Here is a 25,320-nt window from a genome sequence, read left to right on the forward strand (position 1 = left end):
CAACCTAATGGGCTGGACAATGCAATTTTGCACCATGATGTCACTGTCACCTAATTGTTTTTTCTTTGTTCGATTTTGTGAATTATTGTGTATTGTTTGATATATATATCTAGGAATGTTATGCTTACATTGGCTTACTTTTTTTTATTTTTTATAAATGGATCCCGAAAGACATTAATAAATGATGAGTATGTTGTTTCCTGCTGTTGCTTGATATGTTTTTTATGTAATATTTATGTTTATATTTGTTTCATATTTATTCAATGATAGCCTACTCAGCCTTCGACTGACTGAATGGTGTGGTGTGGTTGACTGAATAGTCAAAACGGAAGTCGATAGGAGTATATGATCTCGACACACTAACCTATCTTTGAAATCAGGAAAAAAAAGGCATGCGCAGAAGTGCTAGCGGTTTGCTGGCAGTTAGCTCTGGCTTTGCTGGCTGTCTGATAAACAGCGCCTCTGCGTGGACAAAACTACCCATTACTGTCAGAATTAAGTATAGTATAGGGAGATTCTGGAACTGCAAAGGACTGCCAGCGGATATAGAACAGTGTGAAATTATAAGCATTTCGGCTACAGCTACTTACAGGCGTCATGTTTTGACGTTAGCAGCCGATAACGAGATGCTAACAGAGACAGCTATCTGTTAGCTAGCTGACAGCCGTACCATGGAATGACTGCAGAGAGGACAACAAATCCGATTATTATTTAGAGTCCATGCTAGCGTTGACAGTTAGGTTCACTCTATTATCTGTGGCAAAAACGATGTCCTCTGTAGCAACCATGACACCCTCTGAACCCCCGGGGAGCCGGGAGGCAGGGGCCGGGAGCCCGGAGCAGAGGCTCCAGAAGCTATTGGCGGTACCCGGAGCCGAGCCGAGCCGAGTGAACGACTTGCTGCTGCTCCGGCCCGAAGCTGCCACTGAGCCGGGGGAGAGGAGAGGCAACAGGCATGTGGTGTTTTTTCACGGGGATATCCAAGTGAGTGGGATGGAGGTTAGACACATATTATAAGCAGTGTGTGGTGACCTCAGGTTATCCAACAGAAAGGTGATGGCTGGCCTAACTGAGTGATTTTAGTCACTTTAACTTTTTATTTTGTATTTAGCGATATAGGAGTTACAAGTGCATACGCGTACAGTGTCACATATACACAGAAGACAATGAGCATTTACAAGTATACAAGACAAATAACATATACATGGAGACGTGTGTGTGTGTGTGTGTGTGTGTGTGTGTGTGTGTGTGTGTGTGTGTGTGTGTGTGTGTGTGTGTGTGTGTGTGTGTGTGTGTGTGTGTGTGTGTGTGTGTGAGAGAGAGTGTGAGTGTGAGAGAGATTAGACAAAAAGAGAGTAATAATAAATGACAAAATTATAATTAAAATGAAATGAGTAACAATATAATAGTCATATATCCTAGGAAGGGGGGGGGGCATATAAATAGTAGCATGACCTTAAAGAAGTAGAAAGGGGTGGTGGCTGGAATCGGATTAATGAATTAAATGTATCAATGAATGGGTTCCAGATTGCATCAAAATCATTGGTTTGTTTTTTTATGCCGGCAGATCATTTTTCCATTTTTCCATTTCCAGGTTTTTCCAAATTGTGACATTGCTTTTCTGACGTGATTTCCAATTCATGAGGATAGTTTGTTTTGCAATGATTAGGGCTATGGACAGAATTCTACTTGATGTAATGTTGATGTTCACATTGGAAATGTCTCCTAGTAAACAAAGGGATGGAAAAAGAGGGATGTGGCAGTGCAGCAACAGAGAGAGGTTGTCAGTGATGTTAAGCCAGAATTGCTTAACTGGTGTGCATTCCCATGTGGCATGCATGTAGGTGTCTGTGGTGTTAAGTTTATCATATTTCTTATCACTAAACCAACAACAAACAGAGAAGTTGCAGGCAATGTTTTCAGAATTGTGAATATGCATTTGCCAACCCGATCAAACAGCTCCAGCTTTTCAAATAGTATATTTTATTATAACGTTTTTCAACACATCACAATCAGTCAAAATGGTCAACGTTGGGGACACTTGGTTTTGACTGGAAAGTATGAATATGTGGAACGTGTGAAGTAAAACTGTAGTAGTATAATACTGTACAAAATGGTGATACTCAATAAAGTAAAAGTATTTTGAATGTGTACTTTAGTGCAGTGTTGAGTACATACATGTAGTTACATTCCAGCACTCCACCCACTAACGTTTTAATCCTGGACTTGAGTTTATGAAGCCACACAATAACAATGGGCTGATTTACTAAGAAATATAGATTTGATTTGATTGAGTTATTATTATAGTATATTATTTAAAGTGGACCTATCATGCTATATTTAAATGATATATTGTAGGGCCATACCTATATAAGGTATATTTATACGTTTCTGTTTTCAAAATACCAAACAGATCATGATTTTAAGCCATGCCTCATTTCGCTCTATGTGCTGTTTGCTGTCTACGGGTCTGATTCTGCTGACCACACCCCCCTGCAGGAGAGGTGAGACGTGCTCTGATCAGCTGCTGGGCTGTCAGAAGAGGGGGAGAAAAAGAGATCTCCGTCCTCCGTGTTTTATTATATAGAGTCGTTATTCATTTGTTTTAAAGCTCAATAAATAACAAAGAAGACCTTTGACCGGCACTTTTCTAATTTTGTCCGGAAGATTTAAACTTTAACGGACATCTTGACCGGCGAAAGAAACTGAAACTGAAACTCTGCCGCACGGTCCCCTCGTTCCTTGGAAGAGGCGGAGAGGTGGGTGTTTGTCATCTGCTGGTGGACTAACCGGAGAGAATTACAGTGCTTGCCTCGACGGGGAGGGATTGCATTGAATTAAAGCAGCGGGAGCAAACGCTTGCCTCGGGGAGGGAGAAAAAAAGCCAAAGCGGAGAATAAACAGAAGGGTAACCATGGTAACTATGGGCGGGAAGTCTTCTTCGCTGCTTTTGTGGCAGACTACAGCGCCACTTACAGGCCTGGCATATGTACTACAGCGTCTCCAGCGCTTTCGAGCGGCAATGGCCGGCCGTGGCCCAACCCCACATTCCCCTGATTGGTGGAGTTGGCCCAATAGCCGTAGCGCCACCGTCCTGACGTCAGGACAGTGTTCAAATCTGGATCAGTCTGTATCAGATCCGTTGCAGCCCCTTTTTTAGAGATTTGGGTATGGAGGAACATAGAGAGGGTTGTGTTTTCTGACACTTGGTGAGTTCCCTGGAACACCGGGGACACATATTCATGTATAAAAGACGTACAAAAGTGCATTTTGCATGATAGGTCCCCTTTAAGATTGAAACAATGTAAGGTGTTATACAATTGATGTCCTGGTGTATTTCTTTCATGTGCTGCTATACGGCTCACTGATGCTGAAATATGTGTTTCTAGGTAATGGCATGTGTTTTTCTGATGTGAAAACCTTGCACACATCACGTGACTCCTTATAGGTGTCATGAAAGCTTATCATCAGATTGAGTCCTGTGTTTTACCTCCAATTGTTGGTTATTCACACAACTAAAATGACAGGTGTTATGTCCTCTTCTTCACTCCATGGGTTCATTTTGCTGTACTTATTTGGATTAATTAATTTATTATTCACCAACTGACTGACTTATTCAAGAAATTGCCTTTTACGTTCATCAGAAGGTCAATTACCTGCTCTTACCGTAATACCTAGTGCATACACTTACCGTAAAACAACAACAGGGCTAACTTGACAGTCTCCTTCCATGTGGAGGCTGGCCTCCTCCATTTCCACACACACACACACACACACACACACACACACACACACACACACACACACACACACACACACACACACACACACACACACACACACACACACACACACACACACACACACACACACACACACACACACACACGTTTAGGTAATGGCACTATTTAGTTCTTGCAGAGCTGTGGACTCTGAGCTCATGTGAGGCTGCCAGTGTGATGAAGGCAGTCGTCCCTGGAGTGTTGGACACAGTGCAGAGCATGATGCTGTATCAGACATGTGATGTGTTTCAGTGTGTACAGCCTCTCTCTGTGTGTTGTGTGCAGAACTTCCAGGAGGAGATGTCCCTGCAGCCTGACGGGGCCCCGTGGCTCTCCTGGAGTCTGGAGCAGGTGGCCCTCACTCTGGGCCGCCGCTTCCCCGACCGACACGTCTGGGTGGTGCGGGCCTCACGCATGCACCTCCACAAGTTCAGCTGCTATGTGAACTTCGTGGACAGCAACATGTTCGGGGCCCCCGAGCACGGGCCCTACTCTGCTGACTGTGGATCCTTCCGTCACCTCAGGTCTGTTTGTCTTCATAATCTTCTGTTCTCCCATCAGATCCGGCCCTGGGTCCACAGAGCGTCTGTTTCTTTAGGGGGGGGGGGGGCTGACAGGGTGCTGGAGCCTCCTCCCAGCCATTCATCAGAATGAATACATCTCCAGTGCCTTTTTTATCACAAACTCGCTTTGACATTGTTCTTCCACATAATAATAACAAATTGCAAGATTCTTGCTCTTACACTTAGTATGACTGAGCTTTCAGAGCTCCGTCTGACAGCCATAGAGCGAGGAGGATGTGAAGTACAACACTCCCCGGCTCATCTGACCAACACTACAAGTTTTTTGGCATTTGATATCGTTTCTGTCTGAAAGACACGGTCAAAACTAGCTTCTCCTCCAATTTCTACCGTGATATTACTTGCACTTTTCTTAAAAAGTCAAGATATTTCCAGCTCAAAGCGCTCAGAAGCTCCACGTTTTTCCGTGGCTGCTTGTGACAGCGCTCACTAGAAACTATTGACAAGAAGACGCTGATGTGGACTCAGGCTGAGCCAACATGTAGCACGCACTACAGCTCCTAGCACTAGGATGGGTTAAAATGCAGAGGTCAAATGTCACTGTGTGCATGTATTTGTGACCATTAAAGAGGGTTTCATCCTCCAATTGTGTCTCTGACAGGCTCCACACTACAGGTTACTGCAGGCTGAGAGTGTTGTGCTGAGTCAGCTCTGTTTGTGATGTTGCAGGGCCCTGCTGAGTCACGGCATGCAGCGAGCCAACCTGCCAGACCCGCTGCAGCCACAGGGGGGGGCTGACGGCGTCCCCTCAGGGTTCTCCCTCACACTGGTGGGATTCAGCAAAGGATGCGTGGTGCTCAACCAGGTTGCGTACGAGCTGGCGGGGGCCCGTGCTGACCCCGATATGTCCCACTTTGTGAAGAGCATCTCTGACATGTACTGGCTGGACGGGGGGCACCCAGGGGGCAGTGAGACCTGGGTGACCAACAAGCGGGTGCTGAAGGAGCTGGCCTCCAGCAAGGTGTCCCTTCACGCCCACGTCACCCCCTACGAGGTGTGCGACCCCATGCGGGCCTGGGTGGGCCGCGAGCACGCGCTCTTCATCAAAACCCTGGAAGAGTTTGGGGCCTGTCCCAACAAGAAGCTGCACTTTGAGGGCGAGCCCCCCTCCATCCAGAGCCACTTCAGGGTCATCCAGGAGTTCTGAGTTTGCTTTAGCTTGTGAGAGTCGTATTAGCTGCTCCTGGCACCTGCTGCTGTTTGTCCTTGCTTCTGTTGAACCCCCCAACCAACAATGGAGATCTGATTTGGAGTAGAGTTTGGTTCCAACATGAATGATTGTTGTTGTTTATGAGGAATGTTATCTTCTCAGGTGTCCATGAAGTGTCATTTTGAGACTTTTATTCTAGGGATTCTTGACTTACGTTTACATGCTGGGCCTTACTTGGTCAACTAGTTTGAGAAAGTTCTGTTGTCTGTCCTGTAGTTTGATGCATACTGTTCACTAATAATCATATGTTTTTGTTTAAAAATGACATTCCAGTTAGTTTCTGTTCTGGAGCGTTCCCTCACCTCATGATCATTCAGCAACAGAAAGCCCTGCTGATGGACATCGTGTGCACGTAGATGAGAGATGTTGTCAACTGTTGTCTTCGACTTTGACAAGGAACTTGTCTTTCATTTGTGTTGCTGTTACAAGCCGGCTCATCTAATGACAAACTTTTGAATTTTACGTTTTTTATTTGAATTATAAACAGAGCAGGTTCACATGCTGTCTATTTGATGGAACTTATCCTCACAAAATACCAAACTATCTTATCAATTATGATTTGTTTCATGGCTAAAGGAACTGTTATATCATAGCCATAAGCTTTTTATTAAACTAAAATAGGTTTGAATGTATTCTGTACAATGTTTTCCAGTCGATACGACCTCTGTCAGCTTCTTTGCACTACGCTGACCACTCATTCAGCTGAATGTCACTTCAGATCATTCCACTGTGTTTACTACTTACAATGTGGATACAATGCATACAAGGAGATACCATTATCTTTTAAGTTATTGACCAACCAAAGTAACTTCTTATTAACCCTCTGCTTGCTAATTGGTATTCACTGTCACCATGATATTGTGTCCTGGTTGCTAATATATAATATGTTAGTCACTATTGAACACCACAGATGGTGTAGCTTCATACAGGACAGTTCCAGCAGGGGGCAGCAGTGAGGTGGAAGTATGGTTGACTCGAGGCAAGAAACAGACAGAGACAGTCAGATATGTTCTACAACCTTTAATGAGCGATCCAGTTTGCTTTGTGATGCCTACATGTTAGCCTGCAGTTGATCAGAATAGAAAACAATACGGATTATGTCTTTTTTGTCAATTCAGATGCATTCAGAATGCTCATACATAAAAGAACAAATATAAAATGCAAATTAAACAAACATCTGGAACATGTCTTTGTGGCTGGTTTTGAGTGTAACCCAGTGTCCACACACACACACACACACACACAAAATCACTTTTTTCCAACTTGAGGTATTAGAAAAGTTTATATTTCAGATGAATTAAGATTCAAGCTTGTTTCCTGTTACAGTATCAGAAGAGCTCTGGCTCTTATATAAACAGCTGTCTGGAGGAAACCCTTCCAAGCAGCCTAATGGAATCTTCCACCTCTGTGAGGATCAAATACCCGTCCAGAGGAACATCTTTAACAGTGTGGTGTGTTCCAGTTTTTGAAGAATGACAGCATACAGATGACAGCATGGCTGTGGCTGGAGACACCCTCCCCCCCCCACACACACAGGCCATGGTACCAGCTGGTGACGACAACAAACAACACAATGAGCTCTCATTGGCTTTGGCACCTCGGAACAGAGGAGGAATGTTTGAGTGGAGGAGCAGCTGCACCTCAGATCTCACATCTCTTTCTAAAACCCAAATCATTCCCACTTTCTCATCCCTACATACATCTTTACACTTATCACAACTTCATTAGGAATACCCCAAAACTATACCATCAAACACATATTTCCAGTCTTTCTCTTCCTCCTGACCTCCTCTCTCTTTACTTCCTGGTTACCACCTGAACAATCTGTCCTTCACTTCCATCTTCCCAACTCACTGCAGTCAAAACTGTATTCTTTCATCACACTGGAAACAGCTTGTTTTAAATAACACCTTCATCATCCTCTCACACTTCCTAATAAGACACGTGAGCACATTATTTACATACAAATATGAGTCCAGCACATAAATAATAATAATAATAATAATAATAGGCCTATAAGAATAACATTAAGAATACAAAGTGAGCAGAGAGAGAGCAGCATGCCCTGAGATGAGTGAACAGGAATACATTGAGCGCTGGCTTCATGAAGGAAAGTGAATGGCTTGGAGGGGCTGAAGAACACAGCTTCAGTAATGGCTGGCCTTTGGGCTCATCACTTTAATGTGTGCTGATGAGGTAAGTGCTAAAGTCGTGTGTCTCCGGCTAACAGAGAGGAACTTGGCAGCTGAGGAAGTGATGTGAGTACACGTGCGGGCGTGGTGTGTGAACGGCTGCATGACTCACTGTTCTCTCAGCCACTAGTTTGAACTTTCTATGTCAGGATAAACAGGAATGCTGTGTCATTATTGCTCATGTTCAGCCCTTCTTTGAAGCAGTAACAAAGTGTATTTCAAGTGGAAGCTGTTCAGCTCTTTGGGAGGGAGCTATGCTATTGTTGGACTTAATGAGTTTTATCTACAAACCTGAGCTTCATTTCAACCCAAACATATGGAATGTAATGCATGTGTGTTATCCAGCCCCTCTGCTGGTTCTTTTTAAAGTCCAAGCAGCTTCAAAACAGTGTGTAGTTATCGACAGCAGCGTATTTTACGGACTTGAATCACATGTAACCAAAGTCAAAGGGCTTCCTATAATGCAGCGGTACATAAAGATAAGGTCAGCCTTCCCCTTTACACTGGTGCTTATCTGAATATCACCTTTGTGCTGAAGCTGCAGTGACTAAGAACACTTTTCACTTCCCACTTTAAGGCAGAGCGCTATTAACTGCTTTCTGGAGAAAATAGATTTGAAAATGCACGACATAAGAGTTGCATAGAGATCCCTGGAAACAGTCCACACTAGCCCCCATCAGCACAGGAGCAGCCAAACACTGACACAGAGTGGGCTGACAACAGCTACATGATTATTAGGAAAGGTTTGAAATACTTAAGGTTAAACACACAGCATTCATTGAAAGCTTCTGTACAATTGTCACACTTTTTATCAGTGATGGATCAGTGATGGATCTCAAGATTTAGCTGGTTATCTTTGGTCTGAAAGGTCCATCATGGAATTGAGCTATTAGTGAAATATAAACACAATGGAAGTACTTAGAATGGTGACAGACAGCTGGTTTTCTGGAGGTTTAAAATGATTTATAAGCTCACAGGAAGAGGCCTCCGCCTGCATTCCTCCTGTTTCCACCTTTGACTTTTCAAAAGTCACCGTCTCCAGCGGCGGGCCTTTCCTCGTCGAAGCGAAACTTTTTAGCGTGCGAGTGGGGCGACTCCAGGAAGTTCTCCTTGTCCTCGGGGTCCTCGGCTGGGGCCCCCCACTTGGTGCCGCAGCTTCTCTCCCGAACAGAGCGGGTGGATGCGGGCTCGGGGCTCAGACACAGCTGCCACAGCCAGGGGTGGCTCATACACTCTGCAGCGGTGGGCCTGTCCCTGGGGGGGGGGGGACGACAAACAGTCACCTTCAGTACAGGGTTAGTTATTGAAAACATAAAAAAGCTTTAAAAAAAAAAAAGACATGACCAAGAGAAAGAGAAATATTTGATGTTGTTTATGTTTGTATGTTTTCTCCACAACATGTAGCAGGTCCATAGGAACCCAAAGACTTGTGGGAATATAGATGTGCTTTATTTACTTTCATTTAGTAGTGTTCATTTGTCAAAGTGAATAAATCGGTTGTTTACAGGAGACAATGTGGAGAAAGCACCATGTACACTAACACCTGCAGTATGTTCAAAGTGACACCAAGAGAGTCCGAAGGACCAGAGGCCTGTACTACGAAGCCGGTTCAACATAACCTGGATATGTTTGAGTTAGCCGGTTGGCCTAATCCAAAACATACGCGCTGGCGCTAAACTGTACTACGACGCTGGTTATCAAGAGGATCGCTCAAGCCGCCGTGTCCTATCTAGTTAGGTGCGCGTTCACATGAAAGGGGTTGTATTTGGAGCATTCGACCAATCACAAACATGGACAAGCGTACTGACAGCGTAGCGTCATACTTCCTGAATGAAAAGTGAACTTTAATATTAGTCAAATATGAAGAAGTTAAACTTTAAACATCCATGACTTAAACACTTTATCCAGGATCAAAGCCACATAGCTGCACCTGCAAGGTGAATACAGCTGGTAAAAGAAAAAGTGTTTGAATGCGTACATTAACAGGTTTATGATATCACTGCCCCGTCCAAGACACGAGTGGATCTGACTTTAATTACATTTGACTCGAGTGTTTCGTCAACTTAATGTGTTGCTTAAAATAATACTTCTGCATACAGTATGTGACACTGTGAGTGTTGCACGGCCAGATACGGCTCAAGAAGCTGACTCAGATAAGGAAATATATGATACATTATGATGTGATATGATATGAATGATAATGGGACACATCGACGTCTGCACTCACAGTGCAGCGGACTGTACGTAATGTTACTTTGATCCGGTTACTTATGTTGTGGCAGATATTTAAGTAAGCTTTCTTAACGCTAATGTTATAATAGTCAGATTGCTCTGAAGATGGGAGGTGATATTCTATTCATTTTCACGTTCACACAGTCAGTTGATTTTTGCCGGCCGTTTTTCCTGCAACGGCAGTTTTTCTGTATTTCCTCTATCCTGTAATATGACTTGATAGCTTTAAACTCCGCACACACGGAGCTCTGATTGGTCAGCAGGCGGTGCTTTCACTGAGGCGCCGTTTACACGAGGAGAAAACTGCTTGTATCTGCATAGTTTCGCGTGCGTATAGCCCTATTATTTACACGAGGCCGATAGAAACTGACCCCACAAACAATAACGGGTCCCAAGGTGGATAGATTTGCAAACGAAACGCTCTGGGGGGTCAACCGAGTCTGTGTAATCACCTCGATACGAATATTTCCTGAAAAAATAACGATAGCCCCGCCTCTCCCCACCTCTCCTGCAGCAACTATCAAAAATAGCTGTGTTAATTAAACGCACAAGGGGTTCTTGAATGAAATAATATTATAAAAGGCAAACCAGAATTGTTAACGCCCAATATACTCCTTAAACAAAATAAACAGAGTCAGATTTCATGCATTGATCCATTATATTGACAAAGGAGGATCTCACCCGGTGTTTGTAGAGAATATCTCTCTCTGAGTCGTCCTCTCCACGGAGACCTTCTTGGTCGGGATGCAATATCCACAGATTCGGTTTCTTTCAGTTTCAGTTTCAGTTTCGGGGCTTAAACAGAAGGGTAGCCATGGCAACATTGCAGCGGGGCTGCTCGGTTGCTCTTCTTCGCGGCTTTTGGTGTATTTTGGCGGAAGTTACAGCGCCACTTACAGTCCCAGAATATGTACTACAGCGTTTCCAGCGGCCTCGTTTGAACAGACACGTTAAATGAAACTAATGCATGTGAACGGAAGACTTTTTTGAATACGCATACTGTGCATAAACGCAAACGGTCCCGTGTGAGCGGGGCCTGAGTTGATCTCTTAGCCTGCAACCTAACCTCCTCCCGAGGAGGTTAGCCGCTCAGCATAAGTTACCATGGAGATCTAGCCCGCTAAAAAGAGAACCAGCGTCGTAGGACCGGAAAGCCCGAGTTTTCCCTGAAGTTAGCGCGCTAAGCGAAAATCCGGCTTCGTAGTACAGACCTCTGGAGAACCACGCTCAAGGTAGAGGGTATATTCTTGGCATTATTGGGCAATAATCCCGTAATACCCTCTCAGTTTAACTTGGATGTTACCCTGGGGTATTTTTCCATCTTGTGGAAAATGCCCTCATCTTTGTGTCTGAGCTGAGCACACTCACTCGGGCGTTTTGACCAGCAGCTTGCGGATGAAGTCCACAGCGAGCTCGGACACTCTGGAGAAGGCCTCCATGCTGTAGTCCACGTTCACCTGTGACACGTTCAGGTACGTCTCCTGCTTGTCGTCACCGACAAACGGAGACTCGCCCGTCACCAGCATGTAGGTGATCACCCCCACACTCCTGAGGAACACATGAAGAAGAAGAGTCAGAGCATGTGGAGGAGCTGTGGCTCGTTCACTCTATAAAAAGTCCTATTTTCATAACTTTGGCCACCACAAACGTGAGAACAAAGGCGACTATTAAAATAATGATCCAACGTGTAAACAGCTATTAGCTTTAGCAGAGCTACTTAGAGGTGTGTGGTTTTACACTGTAATGGATAACCTTCATTTTTGTTTGAAGACATTTGGTTGAAAGGTAAAATGATGGCATGTCATTGGTCACAAAGTGTCAGCCACTCACCACAGGTCGGTGGCTGTTGTGATGGGCTCATAGTTCAGGATCTCTGGAGCTGAATAAAGACATGAAGCAAAAAGTCTGTCGTCATTCAATATTACAAGAATGTCTCCTGTATGTCATATCTTTTCATACCTGCTGTTGTTTTTGTCACCACTACTGACGTCTTATATTTCTGTTGTGTCTTTGTTGTTATTCAAAACAACAATTAAAGTCACAAAGGGCTGACAGCAGGGTTTGTGAACCTGGAACCTGTTCCTCACACCCTGCTGATCCTCTGAGACCCAAAGACACATTCACTGTTGACAACTAATACAGCAAAGAACTTCCATTTCAGATCAGTCATAGACTACATATTACCCAGTGAGATGCAATACAATGGTGTGATAGAACGTATGCCTGTTGAAGCTCTCAGCTATTATTTGAGAGAGGTGCCGTTTCAGTTTTATAAAGTAGGGAGTCCCTTTACAGCTGATCTAGGACCTGGTCGCTAATGAACAGCAGGGCTCTGTGGTTTAGCGTGGGGACAATACATGATACATCCTTTTTATAACACTATTATTACTTTTATTATGCGTTATTATCTGTTTCACCTGTCAAATCTGACATGTTCTGTGAACCTGTGGATGTTTGAATAAGTTTGAGTTCCCCTCTGGAGGACGCTTCTCTCTGCGAGCAGCAGTGTGCTGCCCTGGTCTGAGCGTGTTCACCATCAGCTTACCCACATACTCCGGCGTTCCCAGGATCTCTCGGAGCTCTCCGACCGCTCCCAGCCTGCGGGCCAGGCCGAAGTCTACGATCTTTATGTCGCCCGGAGGAGAGAGGCAGGTCAGCAGGATGTTCTGCGGCTGAGGGAGAACGAGGCGCAGAGGTGAACAGCATGCAGAGCAGCAGCCGGAGATAACACTGTCTTTACATAACAGAGTATAACTCTTTGAACCTGTACTCAGTAACGTGTGTTTACCGTTCTGAACATTATTTATACAAGTGCTGAGAACACACTGACCATATGACACTGTGTCAACACTGCTATTATCAATGAAAGCTAATTCCACATTCAGTATGTGCTTTCTGAGTGGACAATATGACTGGAGAGATGTGTGATTGCTGCGATGTAGCCGCACTGCGATCGACCTATTGGGCGCCCCTGCTCTACAACCATTACTCCTGAAGACATTATCACTTCATTCTGTCACAACACTTTGAGTTGACAGATCTTTGTAGTGACAGTCATTTCATACGTCAAGAGTCTCCATGTCCTTCCTAAAGTTTCATATTTCTATGGATAGATTTGATTTGAAAACAAATGCATTAACCCTTATGACAAACGCAGAAACTGATGGTGCATCGTTATATTTTATATAATTTATTCCAGTAGCGCCTGATTAAAGTAAGCTGATGTTTTTTTTATTTTGTTTATTAATCATGCTTAGATTCCTTTTTCAAGTATGTAATGCAGCCTAATTGTTAACTGGGTAAGAGTGTGAAGGACCAGCTGATATCTTCAAATGGTTTAATATTGAGTCAGAAAAATAAAGAAACAGAAATGCAGGCTCCACACATGCATGAAGCATGTGAAGCCCTGAGCAGCTGCTGCGTGTTCAGGTGAGCTGCCATGTAAAGCCTCAGTACAGATTACAGGGTGTAGTGACGTTGCCTTCTTTACAGAATCACTTACCTCTTTTCAATCCTATTTCTATATACTTTCTTTTTTGCGATGTCTTTGAATTGCTTTTTTTTCATTATTTTCTTGAAATCTGATTTCCTTTTTTTTTTTATCTCTCATCATAGTTTGTCTTGTCTCTACCATGTGTCTCTGTGTCTAACCTTTGTTTTGTGTCGCTGTTGTAAGCTTCACTGTTTCTCTTGTTATTTGGCCTTTATTCCATCTTGTGCTTTGTTAGTCAACGCACTTTGTAAACTGAAGCTGCTTTACAAAAACCATCACAATGCCTTAATAATGTAAACATGATGTTAGTGTGCGGTTGAGCTTTGCCCTGTGCAAGGCTTCTTGTTCACCTCTAACCCCAGCTCTGGGCACAGAAACAGGAAGATGGGCTTTAGAGTCCACAGCTTCTCTAAAAAACAATACACAGCCGAGCACTTAAGAGGGAAGTCTGTGTTGAAGCGTGTGAAAAGGGTTTCGCTACGCTCCAGCTACAGTGCGTGTGTGCTTGTGTGAGTGAGTGTGAGTGAGTGTGTGAGTGAGTGAGTGTGTGAGTGAGTGTGTGCAGACCTTCAGGTCCAGGTGCACCAGGCTGCTCTGGTGCAGGTGATGGACCCCCTCCAGAGTCTGTCTGATGAGTCTGGTGATCTGGGCCTCTGGCAGCAGCTCCTCAGACATACAGTGGTCAAATATCTCTCCACCGGCCGCACTTCAACACACAGGTACACACATCACACACTCCTCTACCATCATGTCCGAGGAGCGTAAACACCAGGCACGTTTGTTACATTCAATGTTGTTTGTAACATGCCTCAGTTGAATACCCAATTCTTATCTACGGTATGTGACTAAAGGAAACATACCTTTTACTCCATCAGAAAACACAATGCAATAGTTTTTGAATATTCATTTTTAAATTTGGATTTGTTACGGCAGAACTGTCTCTAGTGAGGAAAGAAAGAGACACCCGAAGAAGAAAACAAGAAAAGGAAAGAGGTTAAAAGACTCAGAGCTTGGCGACAGAGAAATCAGCAGAACACAGACAGGAAGTAAACACTAAAGGGAACAGCAGAAGAAGACAGACAGGAAGTACACACTAAAGGGAACAGCAGAAGAAGACAGACAGGAAGTACACACTAAAGGGAACAGCAGAAGAAGACAGACAGGAAGTACACACTAAAGGGAACAGCAGAAGAAGACAGACAGGAAGTACACACTAAAGGGAACAGCAGAAGAAGACAGACAGGAAGTACACACTAAAGGGAACAGCAGAAAAAGACAGACAGGAAGTACACACTAAAGGGAACAGCAGAAGAAGACAGACAGGAAGTAAACACTAAAGAGAACAGCAGAAGAAGACAGACAGGAAGTACACACTAAAGGGAACAGCAGAAGAAGACAGACAGGTAGTACACACTAAAGGGAACAGCAGAAAAAGACAGACAGGAAGTACACACTAAAGAGAACAGCAGAAGAAGACAGACAGGAAGTACACACTAAAGGGAACAGCAGAAGAAGACATACAGGAAGTAAAGACTAAAAGGAACAGCAGAAGAAGACAGACAGGAAGTAAACACTAAAGGGAACAGCAGAAGAAGACAGACAGGAAGTAAACACTAAAGAGAACAGCAGAAGAAGACAGACAGGAAGTACACACTAAAGGGAACAGCAGAAGAAGACAGACAGGTAGTACACACTAAAGGGAACAGCAGAAAAAGACAGACAGGAAGTACACACTAAAGAGAACAGCAGAAGAAGACAGACAGGAAGTACACACTAAAGGGAACAGCAGAAGAAGACATACAGGAAGTAAAGACTAAAAGGAACAGCAGAAGAAGACAGACAGGAAGTACATACTAAAGGGAACAGCAGAAGAAGACAGACAGGAAGTACACACTAAAGAGAACAGCAGAAGAAGACAGACAGGAAGTACACACTAAAGGGAACAGCAGAAGAAGACATACAGGAAGTAAAGACTAAAAGGAACAGCAGAAGAAGACAGACAGGAAGTACACACTAAAGGGAACAGCAGAAGAAGACAGACAGGAAGTAAACACTAAAGGGAACAGCAGAAGAAGACAGACAGGAAGTACACACTAAAGGGAAGAGCAGAAGAAGACAGACAGGAAGTAAACACTAAAGGGAACAGCAGAAGAAGACAGACAGGAAGTACACACTAAAGGGAACAGCAGAAGAAGACAGACAGGAAGTAAACACTAAAGGGAAGAGCAGAAGAAGACAGACAGGAAGTACACACTAAAGAGAACAGCAGAAGAAGACAGACAGGAAGTACACACTAAAGGGAACAGCAGAAGAAGACAGACAGGAAGTAAAGGGAACACGGTACGGGCTCTGGCAGTGTTTCAGGACTTGTTAGTGGAAGACACTGAACAGACAGACTTGGACAGTTACAGCAAACCTCGATCAGTGCTGCCCTTATTTTAAGATGCGTTGCTATCAGTTATAAATTAATAACATCAAGTTAGAATCAATATATTGTGTGAGTTTATTGAATGATGTAGCAAGTCGGCGTGTAATAAGCGGGATAATGTGCAGTGAGCCGGTCAACAATGAGAAAAGAACCCCTTCAGGGTGATTCAGGAGCCTGAAAGGGTTCTTTCTGCTATAGTGACCGGCTCACTGCACATTATGCTTACTTGTATGTGATGCACTTTACACGGGAGAAACAGGAATATACAGTTTTCATGGAGTGCAGGGAGGCCTGGTTTCAGAGTGTTATTGAGTCAAAAGGCCACCTCCTTCCTGCTGACTCACTGTAGGTAAGAGAGCTGAAGTTGACAGTAAGCCCTACAATGTTACGCTGAGTACAAGGTCCACCTGATTTTATTACATTTCCGGTTATTCAACTTTCTAATTTGGTATTTTCTTAGCCCTCATTGAGCTGCCCAGGCGTCTAGAACAAACAAAGTGAATGGTTAAAGCCGCCTCTGCTCAGGAAGGGATTACAGTGTCTCCAACAACAAGTATTAAGGTGTGGTTAGAAAATCTGAGCAATTCACTTATCAAACAACCCTTTTGCATTCTCATTTACAATTTGCAACTCTCTTCTAGTTTCCTTTTTGATGGTACAAAGAAAACCGGATATATGACATGCCATAAGAAGCCCTGAAGTTCTGCTGCTCCAGTTCTATGTCTACAATTCTTTCTTAGTGATCTGAAAAGGTGAAAAAAATTGTTCTGCAAGGATACGCTTACTTCCTTCATTACGTTTCATCTTTTAAAACAACAGTTTGTTTGGTGAATTATTTCCCAAAAGAGTATAACAATAACAAACACTAAGAAATGATCCTGAAAGTAAAAGGAACTACCTTCAAAAACCCCCAACTCCTTTCACAGATGAAAGCTTTTGATTTTGAGATGATCCCGTCCAAACCCTGTGTTCATCTGGTTTGAGGTCATAGACACAGTAGAGGAAAAATAATAAAGCTTTGGTGAAGGTCAAGAGGTCAGGCCCTGATGCCTATGAGGATGTTTATTCAGGTCTACCAGAGCTGGAGTTTCAGCTCAAACTGAACAGTAATTTGAGCTAACATTGCTTTAGTCTCAAAACAAATAAGTCCTGATAAACCTGTTAGTGAGAATGAGCATTACATAAACAATATGAGTGAGCATGGCAGCTCCTTAGGATTGGGCAAACAGGACTTTGCCCTAACACAGTATTTACAAGATCATGCTGTTTGCTTGTAGGAACATGTATCCAGTGTGAGACAAATCAGATGTACCATACATTTAGTTTAAGTGTCACTGGTTGTGTAGTGAACTCACTATTCCAGCATGAGGACGATGTCGTGGTCCGTCTCGTACGCAGCGTGCAGGTTGACCACGCGGGCGTTGTTGCGGGCCGTCTCCAGAACCGCCATCTCGTGGATGACCTCGGCCCGGCAGTCACGACCTCGCCTCCTCTTCCGGAGGAACTTGGCAGCAAACACTTTCCCCGTGGCCTTCTCCACACATCGCTTCACCACCGCAAACTTTCCCCTGGAAAGCAGAAAGTGGACGTATGTTAAGTTATGAAAGTTAATATATTTTTATTTTGTAATGATTTATGGCAGCATAGCAGTTTAATCCTGCACAAAAGTATATTTATTTTTATTTCAAGCAGGGTTAGGCCCACAAACTGATGGTGTTCAGGGTTAATGACATACAGCCATTTGTATCTAACACAAGATCTTGGTGTTAATGCACTGTCTTACACTTCAGTGAACATGTGCTACATGCTAGGGACAGATTTAAAAAGAAGAACAAAAAGAGGGGCAAATCAAAAGAGCAGAGCTGAAGATATTCAGACTTAAGGTTTCTATGAGTTAAGCCCCATTATGCAACTGAGTAATATTCCGTTACTCTCCCTTACCAGTAAATGCCACACCTGTCAAACGTCATGCCTCCTGTCATTAACTTATAACCACTGATGATGTCCTCACGAGTATTTCCTCTTGCTAATAAACAACTGTTTATAGGTTTTTTGAAATACTCCTCATGAAAGGTACCTTTTTTGAAATAGTGGAAGATGGCCCCCATGAAACATCTGCTTATCATGTGGTTATGGCTTATATTCCAATGGACTGCATTTATATAGCCCTTTACGTCCACTTAAACCACTCACAGTTGTTAAGCTGTGTTTCTGGCCCACTGATGCATGCCCTGTGTTCAGCCCCTGCATCAAACACTCTTAACTTACCAGATGCTATGCTAACCAGCTGGTGGGCTGCAGACGTTGACGTTTGGCACTGCTTCAATAACAGAGCCTTTTTTTCAAATCAGGGCTCTTTCTAAAAGGTGCGTACTAAGTTAAGGAGGGCATCTGAGACCCCCCCATAGTAGTAAACAGTCAGCACATGGGTGATTTCATTCTGTTTCTGTCTTCTAAGCACTACAGCTGACTCTTCTCACATCAAAGAGTCATTTTAGACAATGTTCATATAGAAAATACTAATGATGCAAGTTCAAAAAACTCCATCAATACATATCAACAGATGTATCTTAAAAGTTGCAGTCTAACAAAGAAATATACAAACATGTTTTGTGACATTTCTCACTGATAAAGATCAGTGTTTATTAAAGCCAATGTTGTATCGAAAGGGGTAACTTCACTTTCCTTCAAAAAGGTCAAAGCAGAAATAGAACAGCCCTCATCATGTTCTTCAAAGTATTGTACATCAGAACTTCCTGTTTTGTGGAATTACAAACACATACATGTAAGTGAACAGAAGTGGCTGTACCATTTCTTCTTTCTAAAGTTTAGTTTCATCATGTGCTCGTTTCCTTCCCCCTGTGTTGTAATACGAATGATAAAGTATGCTGCATGACACATGACTTTAAACACACCACGGAGATCTTAGGATATGATCATCCACCGTCAGCTGTTGCCATGGCAAACACAAAGTGCATAACAAACAATGAATAACACACAGTGCCTAACACACAGTGCCGTACCCATGACAAAGGTCTACTGTAGCACGATGAAGTCAGGTCCCCTGGCACGGCAAGGCGCGTATGTACAGTGGTTAAGCTTACAGTCCAGAGTCCAGAACCAGCTGAAGTCTGTGCATTGAACGACTTGATCTGTGCAAGCCATGCATGCACATACTGACATTATAGGAAACGCGGCTTTTTGAGTTGATATTATTATAAGTGGTTAGAGAAAGGACAGGTTATTCTCTACCAAAACAGTATTTTGTTCAGGCTTCTGTTAAAGGTTTCTGTTGTTCATGTGAAATGTAGCAGTTGTAGCTTTGTTACTCTCATGTTGGATGTTGTGTTAATCTGTAGTGACAATGTAACCTAGTTTAGTGACCCAGTTTAGTCTGAACACTCAGTTGCAATAATACAGAAAAGGAGTGTCATTTGAAACGATGTCACAACACATTGTATCGTGTGATAGTGGCACAAGGGTCGATACATGATGAACTTTAGAATACTTTCAGAATCAGAATCTAAATACTTTGTCTATCCAGAGGGAAATTGGGTTGTGTGACAATTGCTCAAATTAAGTATTAAATAAAGAAAATGAAATGTAATGAAATAAAGATATTTATTACAAAAATAAGAAGTTAAAGTAAAATGAATTACCAGTGAGATCAACAATTGTAAATGTATGACAGTGTCTGTCCAACTGTTGTTAATGTTGCATTACAAAGGGTTTCCTCAGCACGGTCCTTATACGTGTTATTGTAATGCGGTCTGGACTGTGGTTATGAGCTAACAGTCCATTTGTAATGAAAACTGTCCTGTTAACGATATGTTTACAGTGAGACACACGTTTAAAACACCATACCAAATTTAAAATTCCAAATATTCCCATTCATAGATCCCGTCCGTAAGAAATCTTAGTAATAGTGCATAACGTAACCACTTTTCCCGTCCTGCAGTCAGCGTTCTACCCAGAGGACAGCCTCTGAGCCCCCCCAGAGATCCTCACAGTCCCGGGACAGCAGTCACACTCACCTTCCGAGCTCTCCGGTGAATTCATACACACTCTCCATGGGCTCCGTGCTGATGGGGGTCTGACACTCGCAGAGCAGCCCCGCCGCCGGCCCGCTGCGACTGTCCAGCCGCCTCCGAGACATCTCTGCTGCTCAGGGATCAGCCCCGCTGCCTGCCAGCTGCCCGGCTGCTGGGACCGCGGTGAACGCTTACAGAATGAGACTAACTAACCTGAGAGGCTATCTAACGTTTACACTGCCAGCTCTACATCAGTCACATGTTAATGTTAACTAAACCGGTTAATATGCTAGTTTAGTTTAGCTACTTTACCGATCCGGCTAGCTCAACTGTCGCTAACTAAGTTAGCTCGACGGTCAATGTCGCGGCTTCTAAAGTGAGTTAAACCTATTTTCCCTAGCTCAACTAAAGAGGAACGGTTAGTCTCTAAAAGCTTTAGCTACGACTGTATCCGGTGGTTAAATTATCCGAAGTGCCGCTGCAGGCTACAGAGGAAAGGGTTAGTTCGTATATCTGGAGAGTTTTCGATCATTTTCACATCCTTCTGTTTGACACTGTGTGGACACGTCACTGCCTGGCGCATGCGCATTATTGTTGTGTTTGAAAAGGGGGTCGAGTTTATTTGAAACGTGAATTCAAAAGCTGTAACCTGTAATCATTGACTCCATAATTATAGTCATACGTTTGACTTTCTGAGTCACACATTTTTCAAAGTAATCAAAAGTTCAACCTCTACTAGGGTTTGGGTTATTTTATTATAACTTTAAAATTCAATATAGGCTATAAGTCATCATTTTTAGCGGCTCTACATTATTCTTTTAATTGTTTTTTTGTTTCTACTAGCCTACAAAGTCATACTTAGTAGTTTACGTTTTTAACTCACCAGTGTTTTTATTTGTTTGAATGTTTAACATTTTCTTAACATTGAACAAGTGGTTGTTTTAGTCAGAAATGAACTTCCATGTGTACGGAGCCCCTGTCACTGAGAGTAGGCTCAACACAGAGCCCATGAAGAGAGCAACGTTCTTATGCATCATGCAATTACAAATGTATAAAGTATGTATATAGGGGTAGTTTTACATTTTGATTATATTTATTTTTCCCCAAATAGTGTGTTTTTTTATTTTGTTGAATGTATTCAACTTTTCTATTTCTCTTGCTTTCACATAAATCAGAAGAAAAGGTAAACACTTTAGGTTAAGGAGAGTATTATTTCATCAAGGAGGGGTAGTGGCTACATAATAATGAAGGGTTTCCTTTAGTGAAAGAGTTTTAGAATGTACTATAAAGATAATATATGTAGTTATTGTACTCATTCAGATAATGCAAAACTCTTTTAAAGATAAATACGGCTCATACATCATTAATCAAAATTTGCCATTTGTTCTCTTTTTATTACAATCATTGGGGTGAAATGGAGACACACATACAGGAGCTTTGCATAGAGTGGAATTCTGAAACCGGAGCCATGTCCTCTCAGAAATGTACTATTAGAGACAAGAGAGGTGCAACTACTTCATTTGGATGTGAAGCGATCATTTGACCAGTGTTCTGCAGCAGAAAAGCCTCCTTATGGAAAACTGACCGAGTGAATGTATAATCCTAACGTGAAGCGGTGTTGGCATGCCACACTGCACCTCCAACATGAGGCGATGCTCTGTAAGGACTGTGGGATGTGATGGGTAGACAGAATTAGAGAGCAGGTTCTAATGGTTGACTTTGCAAGCCCCAAACCTTTGGTACATTCGGTGCAAAATATATATTTATACACACAACAGGACAGACATACATATACATTTATATACAAGGAGACAAACAGGACCGCACACATGGTACACGAACATGTGCTCTCACATTTCACAAAATCAAAACAGCCCTATTGATTCATCACCAAGCAATGAACCATAACCATTAACCTATTACTAAGATAGGCAGACACACACATGTGAAAGTTACTTTCTGAAACATGCTGCCGAGATACTCGCCAATACACTGTCATAGAGAAAACAAACTATCCCATTTGCACATTGTCCATTCCCAGAGCTAAATATAAGTGATTAAAGCACCTATTTCCCACCCCTTGTTCCCATGAGCTCCACACTCAAGGTATGACAGTGCCAGGTGAGCATAAGGCCGCATGCCTCAAATGAGCGCCACAACCAGAGCAACGCCCCTCAACCTACTCCCTCACCCCTTTTTCTGAACGGACAGCAATATCCTCATGCAAAAAAAGCTAGTAAGGATAGTGTGTTGCACTATTTCAGCATGCAATATCGAGCTATAACACAACGCCACCTAGGGGTTTCTGCCCCAGCGCAGCTCACAGAGCTCACTGGGAAGATCCCGCATGCAGTATTGGACTGGGAGGGGGAGGGGGGGGGGGGGCTGGGATTCTAAAGTCTGCCTCCACATCTCCATTGAACGTGGGGCTCTCTAGCACTATTCCAGCCCCTGTGGTGTAGCTCCAACAGGACTCTGTACAGTAGATGTATCTTGCATGCACCCCATAGAAAACGAGTATGTGTGTAAGTGTGTGTGTGTGTATGTGTGTGTGTGCGTGCGTGCGTGTGTGTGTGTGTGTGTGTGTGTGAGTGAGTGCATGTAAGAAAGTGCGTTAGAGTAAAATGGTCCTCAGGCTTTGGGCCGTGCACTTCAGAGTTAGAGAAATGTTTTATCACATGCTTTTCAACTATTGCCTGGCATGGACTTATGTACCAAAAGTGTAATATTCATGTTGCTGATGACATCACCATCACAGGTCAGCTGATTCAGAGTGGAGGGAAACACTGGGTCTTCAGTGTAAAGATGCTTTAGTAATCACAGCACACCTCCTGCCCCCTTGTGTTTGTTTTAGGAATTTAAACCGCAGCTTCTCAGAGGGACAGTTCACCCTAAATAAAAAGTACATGTCTCTTTTCTGTAGTGCTATATATACATCAATATTGTTTTGTTGTGAGTTATTAAGTGTTTGAAATATTGGCCGAAAAATAGAATATGTCTGACTTCTATCCAATATAATAAAACTAGATAGCATTGTCTGGTGGTGCTCAAGGTAGAAGATGCCAAACAAGTGGCTCTGCTCTTACCTCTGCGTGTAGATTGAGTTGGTGGATGTAGTTTGGTGTAAAGGATATAGTTCCCCCCTCAAACTGCTCACAACAAGGTGTGTGTATTATCATGACTTACAGGGTTGTGAGTTCGTACATTAGTGTTGAGATTTTTGGATGTGTGTTTTGGTGCATTGAGCACCACAAGCTGAATGCCATCTAGTTATATAGTTCTTGCACCACAACAATCCAGATTCCAAAATAGTACAACAGGTAAGAGGAAAAAAACATGTGGTTTTGATTTTGGGATGAACTGTCCCTTTAGGTTTTACCATCTTTGATTTGTGAGACACATGGATCTGGTAACATTTTTACAAGGAAATCAAATATCTTCCCTTATGAAATTTCACTTAATGGTCAGGAAAACCCAAGAGGCACTAAAAAGATCCCACACTGCACCCTGACCGGCACCTGGGTGATGCCAGGCTCCTGTCTTTCAGCTGACAAGGCATAATCCGGTGCCAACATCGAGTGAATCGCGTTCTCTTCCTCAAGCAACCGTGTCACGTTCCAACCCTTCCCCCATACTTCCAACTCTCCACTTTCTGTGAGGCCGAATCCTCTTCAGGGGCTGAACAGAGTTGCTTGAGGTTCAATACATTCAGTCTTATTTGGTACATTCATCACTTTCACAGAGGAGGCAGAAGGATTTCATCAGTGAGGAGGACTCTGTGTGTCACACATATGAGCAGACGTCCCCTGTCCTTGTGTGAAAGTGGATCTATTGCTCATGATAAATGTGTGAAAGACAGGAAGGTAATGTTTCTGTGTAGTGGAGTGAGTGCCATCTGTTACACTATAAGAACTTGCACCCACAGCATCAGAGCTAATGCATGAGTGTGTGATACTGGATGCCTTGTTTAGAATATGCAGAAATAGAGCCTCAGATATACGTCTTCACCTTTCGTTTCAGAGCTCTGATGTCGCAGGATTGAAGGTAACCGTCATCCTCACAGCAGCTCAATGACTCAGAAGAGCTGGTGACTCTTGTCCAACTTATAACAAGTTGATTTTCAGTCTCAGGACAATTGCTCTATGCACGTTGTCGATGTTTTTGTGTGTGTGTTTGTGCACACTAGTGTATCCCCTGCTCTCAGACGGGCATGGAGGACCAGCCAACATCCAGCTCAAGGTCTAAAATGTCACATCTTTCCATGCTGATACAAAAAATCCTGGGGGAGACACTCGTATGCACAATCAATTAAAAAATATAATGTTTGTGTGTGATCGTTGTGCAAAGGTGATTAGTGTGTGTGTATTATTGTTCATAACGCTGCAGCCTCAGTGCAGAGAGGACACAGTTTAGAGGTCCGGAGAGGGGGGGGCTCAGGGGGTTTCAGCAGCTGTCTCTGAGGTGCAGGTTAGAGGAGGAGGAGGAGGAGGTGCTAGAAATCCAGTAAACAAGGCCATCAACTGAAGAGATAAAGCACACGTGAACAAAGGTGAGCATGAAAACAAGAAGCCGTACAGAGCAGCTCTGCAGTCCTCTCTCCACTAACTCTGGGGGAGAGAAAGGGGGAGGATGGCAAGAAGACTGAGTGCTGAGTGAGACAGGACAGAAACAGCAGAGTTGTCCACGGGGGGTGGGGGGGTTAGTTGCCATTTGAGGATTAGTTTTATTTGTCTCTGGTCTGGAGGAAGGTTCTCTCACTCCAGCCCGAAGGTGCTGGTCTCCTCCACCGCAGTGACCAGCTTCTCATAGAGCATGGAGAAGGACGGGTAAGGGGGGAGGTCCAGACGATTAAAGCAAGTGTGAGCCCTGTGGAGACACACACACATAGACATTGCTATTAAATAGTTATATTATACTGTATTTAAATATATAAAACTCATTGTTAACACTCTTTTATGAACGTTTATTAATGTAACTTTAATTGCATTTCAGAAAACATAGGTTCCATTTTTTCAAAGCTCCATCAGGTGCTAAGCCAAGTAGAAGATGATTAATCAAAATCTTTAACACAAATTAAACGTCAATAATACATTTTATAATAAAGATTAGTAAATGCACTACTACTTCTGCTTATTCTACTAGTAAGAATGCCTTATTAAGGTGATACATTTTCTTTTCTTTAGAAACTAGTCCATCATTTTACAGTTCACAGTATTCAGTATAACAGGTCATTCCATCACAAGCTCATCTGTGTCCAAGACACACTGAAATTGAAGAGTTAAAACGTGTATTTCTACCCTTCACACTATGCTGGCACTGGGGTGCTGTGACATAACTCACAACTTAAAATGTATATTTCATTTGCTAAGGC

The 25,320-nt window shown here is 43.1% G+C and overlaps 3 protein-coding genes across 3 annotated transcripts in view; 1 reads left to right on the plus strand and 2 right to left on the minus strand.

The window, feature by feature from the left end:
• Positions 1-417: 417 nt before the first annotated feature.
• cunh2orf69 (chromosome unknown C2orf69 homolog) lies at positions 418-6,758 on the plus strand. Its single transcript, XM_034134195.1, has 3 exons — positions 418-984; positions 4,068-4,306; positions 5,033-6,758. The coding sequence occupies exons 1-3, from the start codon at positions 721-723 to the stop codon at positions 5,508-5,510; spliced, it is 981 nt and encodes a 326-aa protein (XP_033990086.1). The 5' UTR covers positions 418-720; the 3' UTR covers positions 5,511-6,758.
• Positions 6,579-20,519, minus strand: stk17b (serine/threonine kinase 17b (apoptosis-inducing)). The gene is made up of 7 exons (XM_034134193.1): positions 19,953-20,519; positions 17,274-17,486; positions 14,058-14,196; positions 12,543-12,669; positions 11,828-11,876; positions 11,366-11,545; positions 6,579-9,019 (listed from the first exon to the last, which is right to left on the minus strand). Exons 1-7 carry the CDS (start codon positions 20,072-20,074, stop codon positions 8,788-8,790), a joined length of 1,062 nt encoding a protein of 353 aa, XP_033990084.1. The 5' UTR covers positions 20,075-20,519; the 3' UTR covers positions 6,579-8,787.
• A 1,877-nt stretch (positions 20,520-22,396) lies between these two features.
• The window catches only part of hecw2a (HECT, C2 and WW domain containing E3 ubiquitin protein ligase 2a), a 42,920-nt gene continuing 39,996 nt past the window's right edge, over positions 22,397-25,320 (minus strand). Inside the window, exon 29 of the mRNA XM_034134188.1 lies at positions 22,397-24,815. Coding sequence (XP_033990079.1) covers positions 24,704-24,815 — 112 coding nt within the window. The 3' untranslated portion in view covers positions 22,397-24,703. The remainder of the gene's footprint in view (positions 24,816-25,320) is intronic.

Source organism: Trematomus bernacchii, unplaced genomic scaffold, assembly GCF_902827165.1.
Source record: "Trematomus bernacchii unplaced genomic scaffold, fTreBer1.1, whole genome shotgun sequence".
NCBI classification, from domain to species: domain Eukaryota; kingdom Metazoa; phylum Chordata; class Actinopteri; order Perciformes; family Nototheniidae; genus Trematomus; species Trematomus bernacchii.

What these genes read in the sequence shown, in the direction of transcription:
- stk17b (XM_034134193.1), bottom strand. Translation starts at nt 20,074, where the DNA reads ATGTCTCGGAGGCGGCTGGACAGTCGCAGCGGGCCGGCGGCGGGGCTG. An exon ending in ACAACAGCCACCGACCTGTG is followed by an intron (nt 11,546 to 11,827) that starts GTGAGTGGCTGA and finishes TGTGTTCCTCAG; the next exon opens with GAGTGTGGGGGTGATCACCT. An exon ending in CTGCTGGTCAAAACGCCCGA is followed by an intron (nt 9,020 to 11,365) that starts GTGAGTGTGCTC and finishes CCCCCCCCCCAG; the next exon opens with GGACAGGCCCACCGCTGCAG.
- cunh2orf69 (XM_034134195.1), top strand. Translation starts at nt 721, where the DNA reads ATGCTAGCGTTGACAGTTAGGTTCACTCTATTATCTGTGGCAAAAACG. An exon ending in TTTTTCACGGGGATATCCAA is followed by an intron (nt 985 to 4,067) that starts GTGAGTGGGATG and finishes TGTTGTGTGCAG; the next exon opens with AACTTCCAGGAGGAGATGTC. An exon ending in GGATCCTTCCGTCACCTCAG is followed by an intron (nt 4,307 to 5,032) that starts GTCTGTTTGTCT and finishes GTGATGTTGCAG; the next exon opens with GGCCCTGCTGAGTCACGGCA.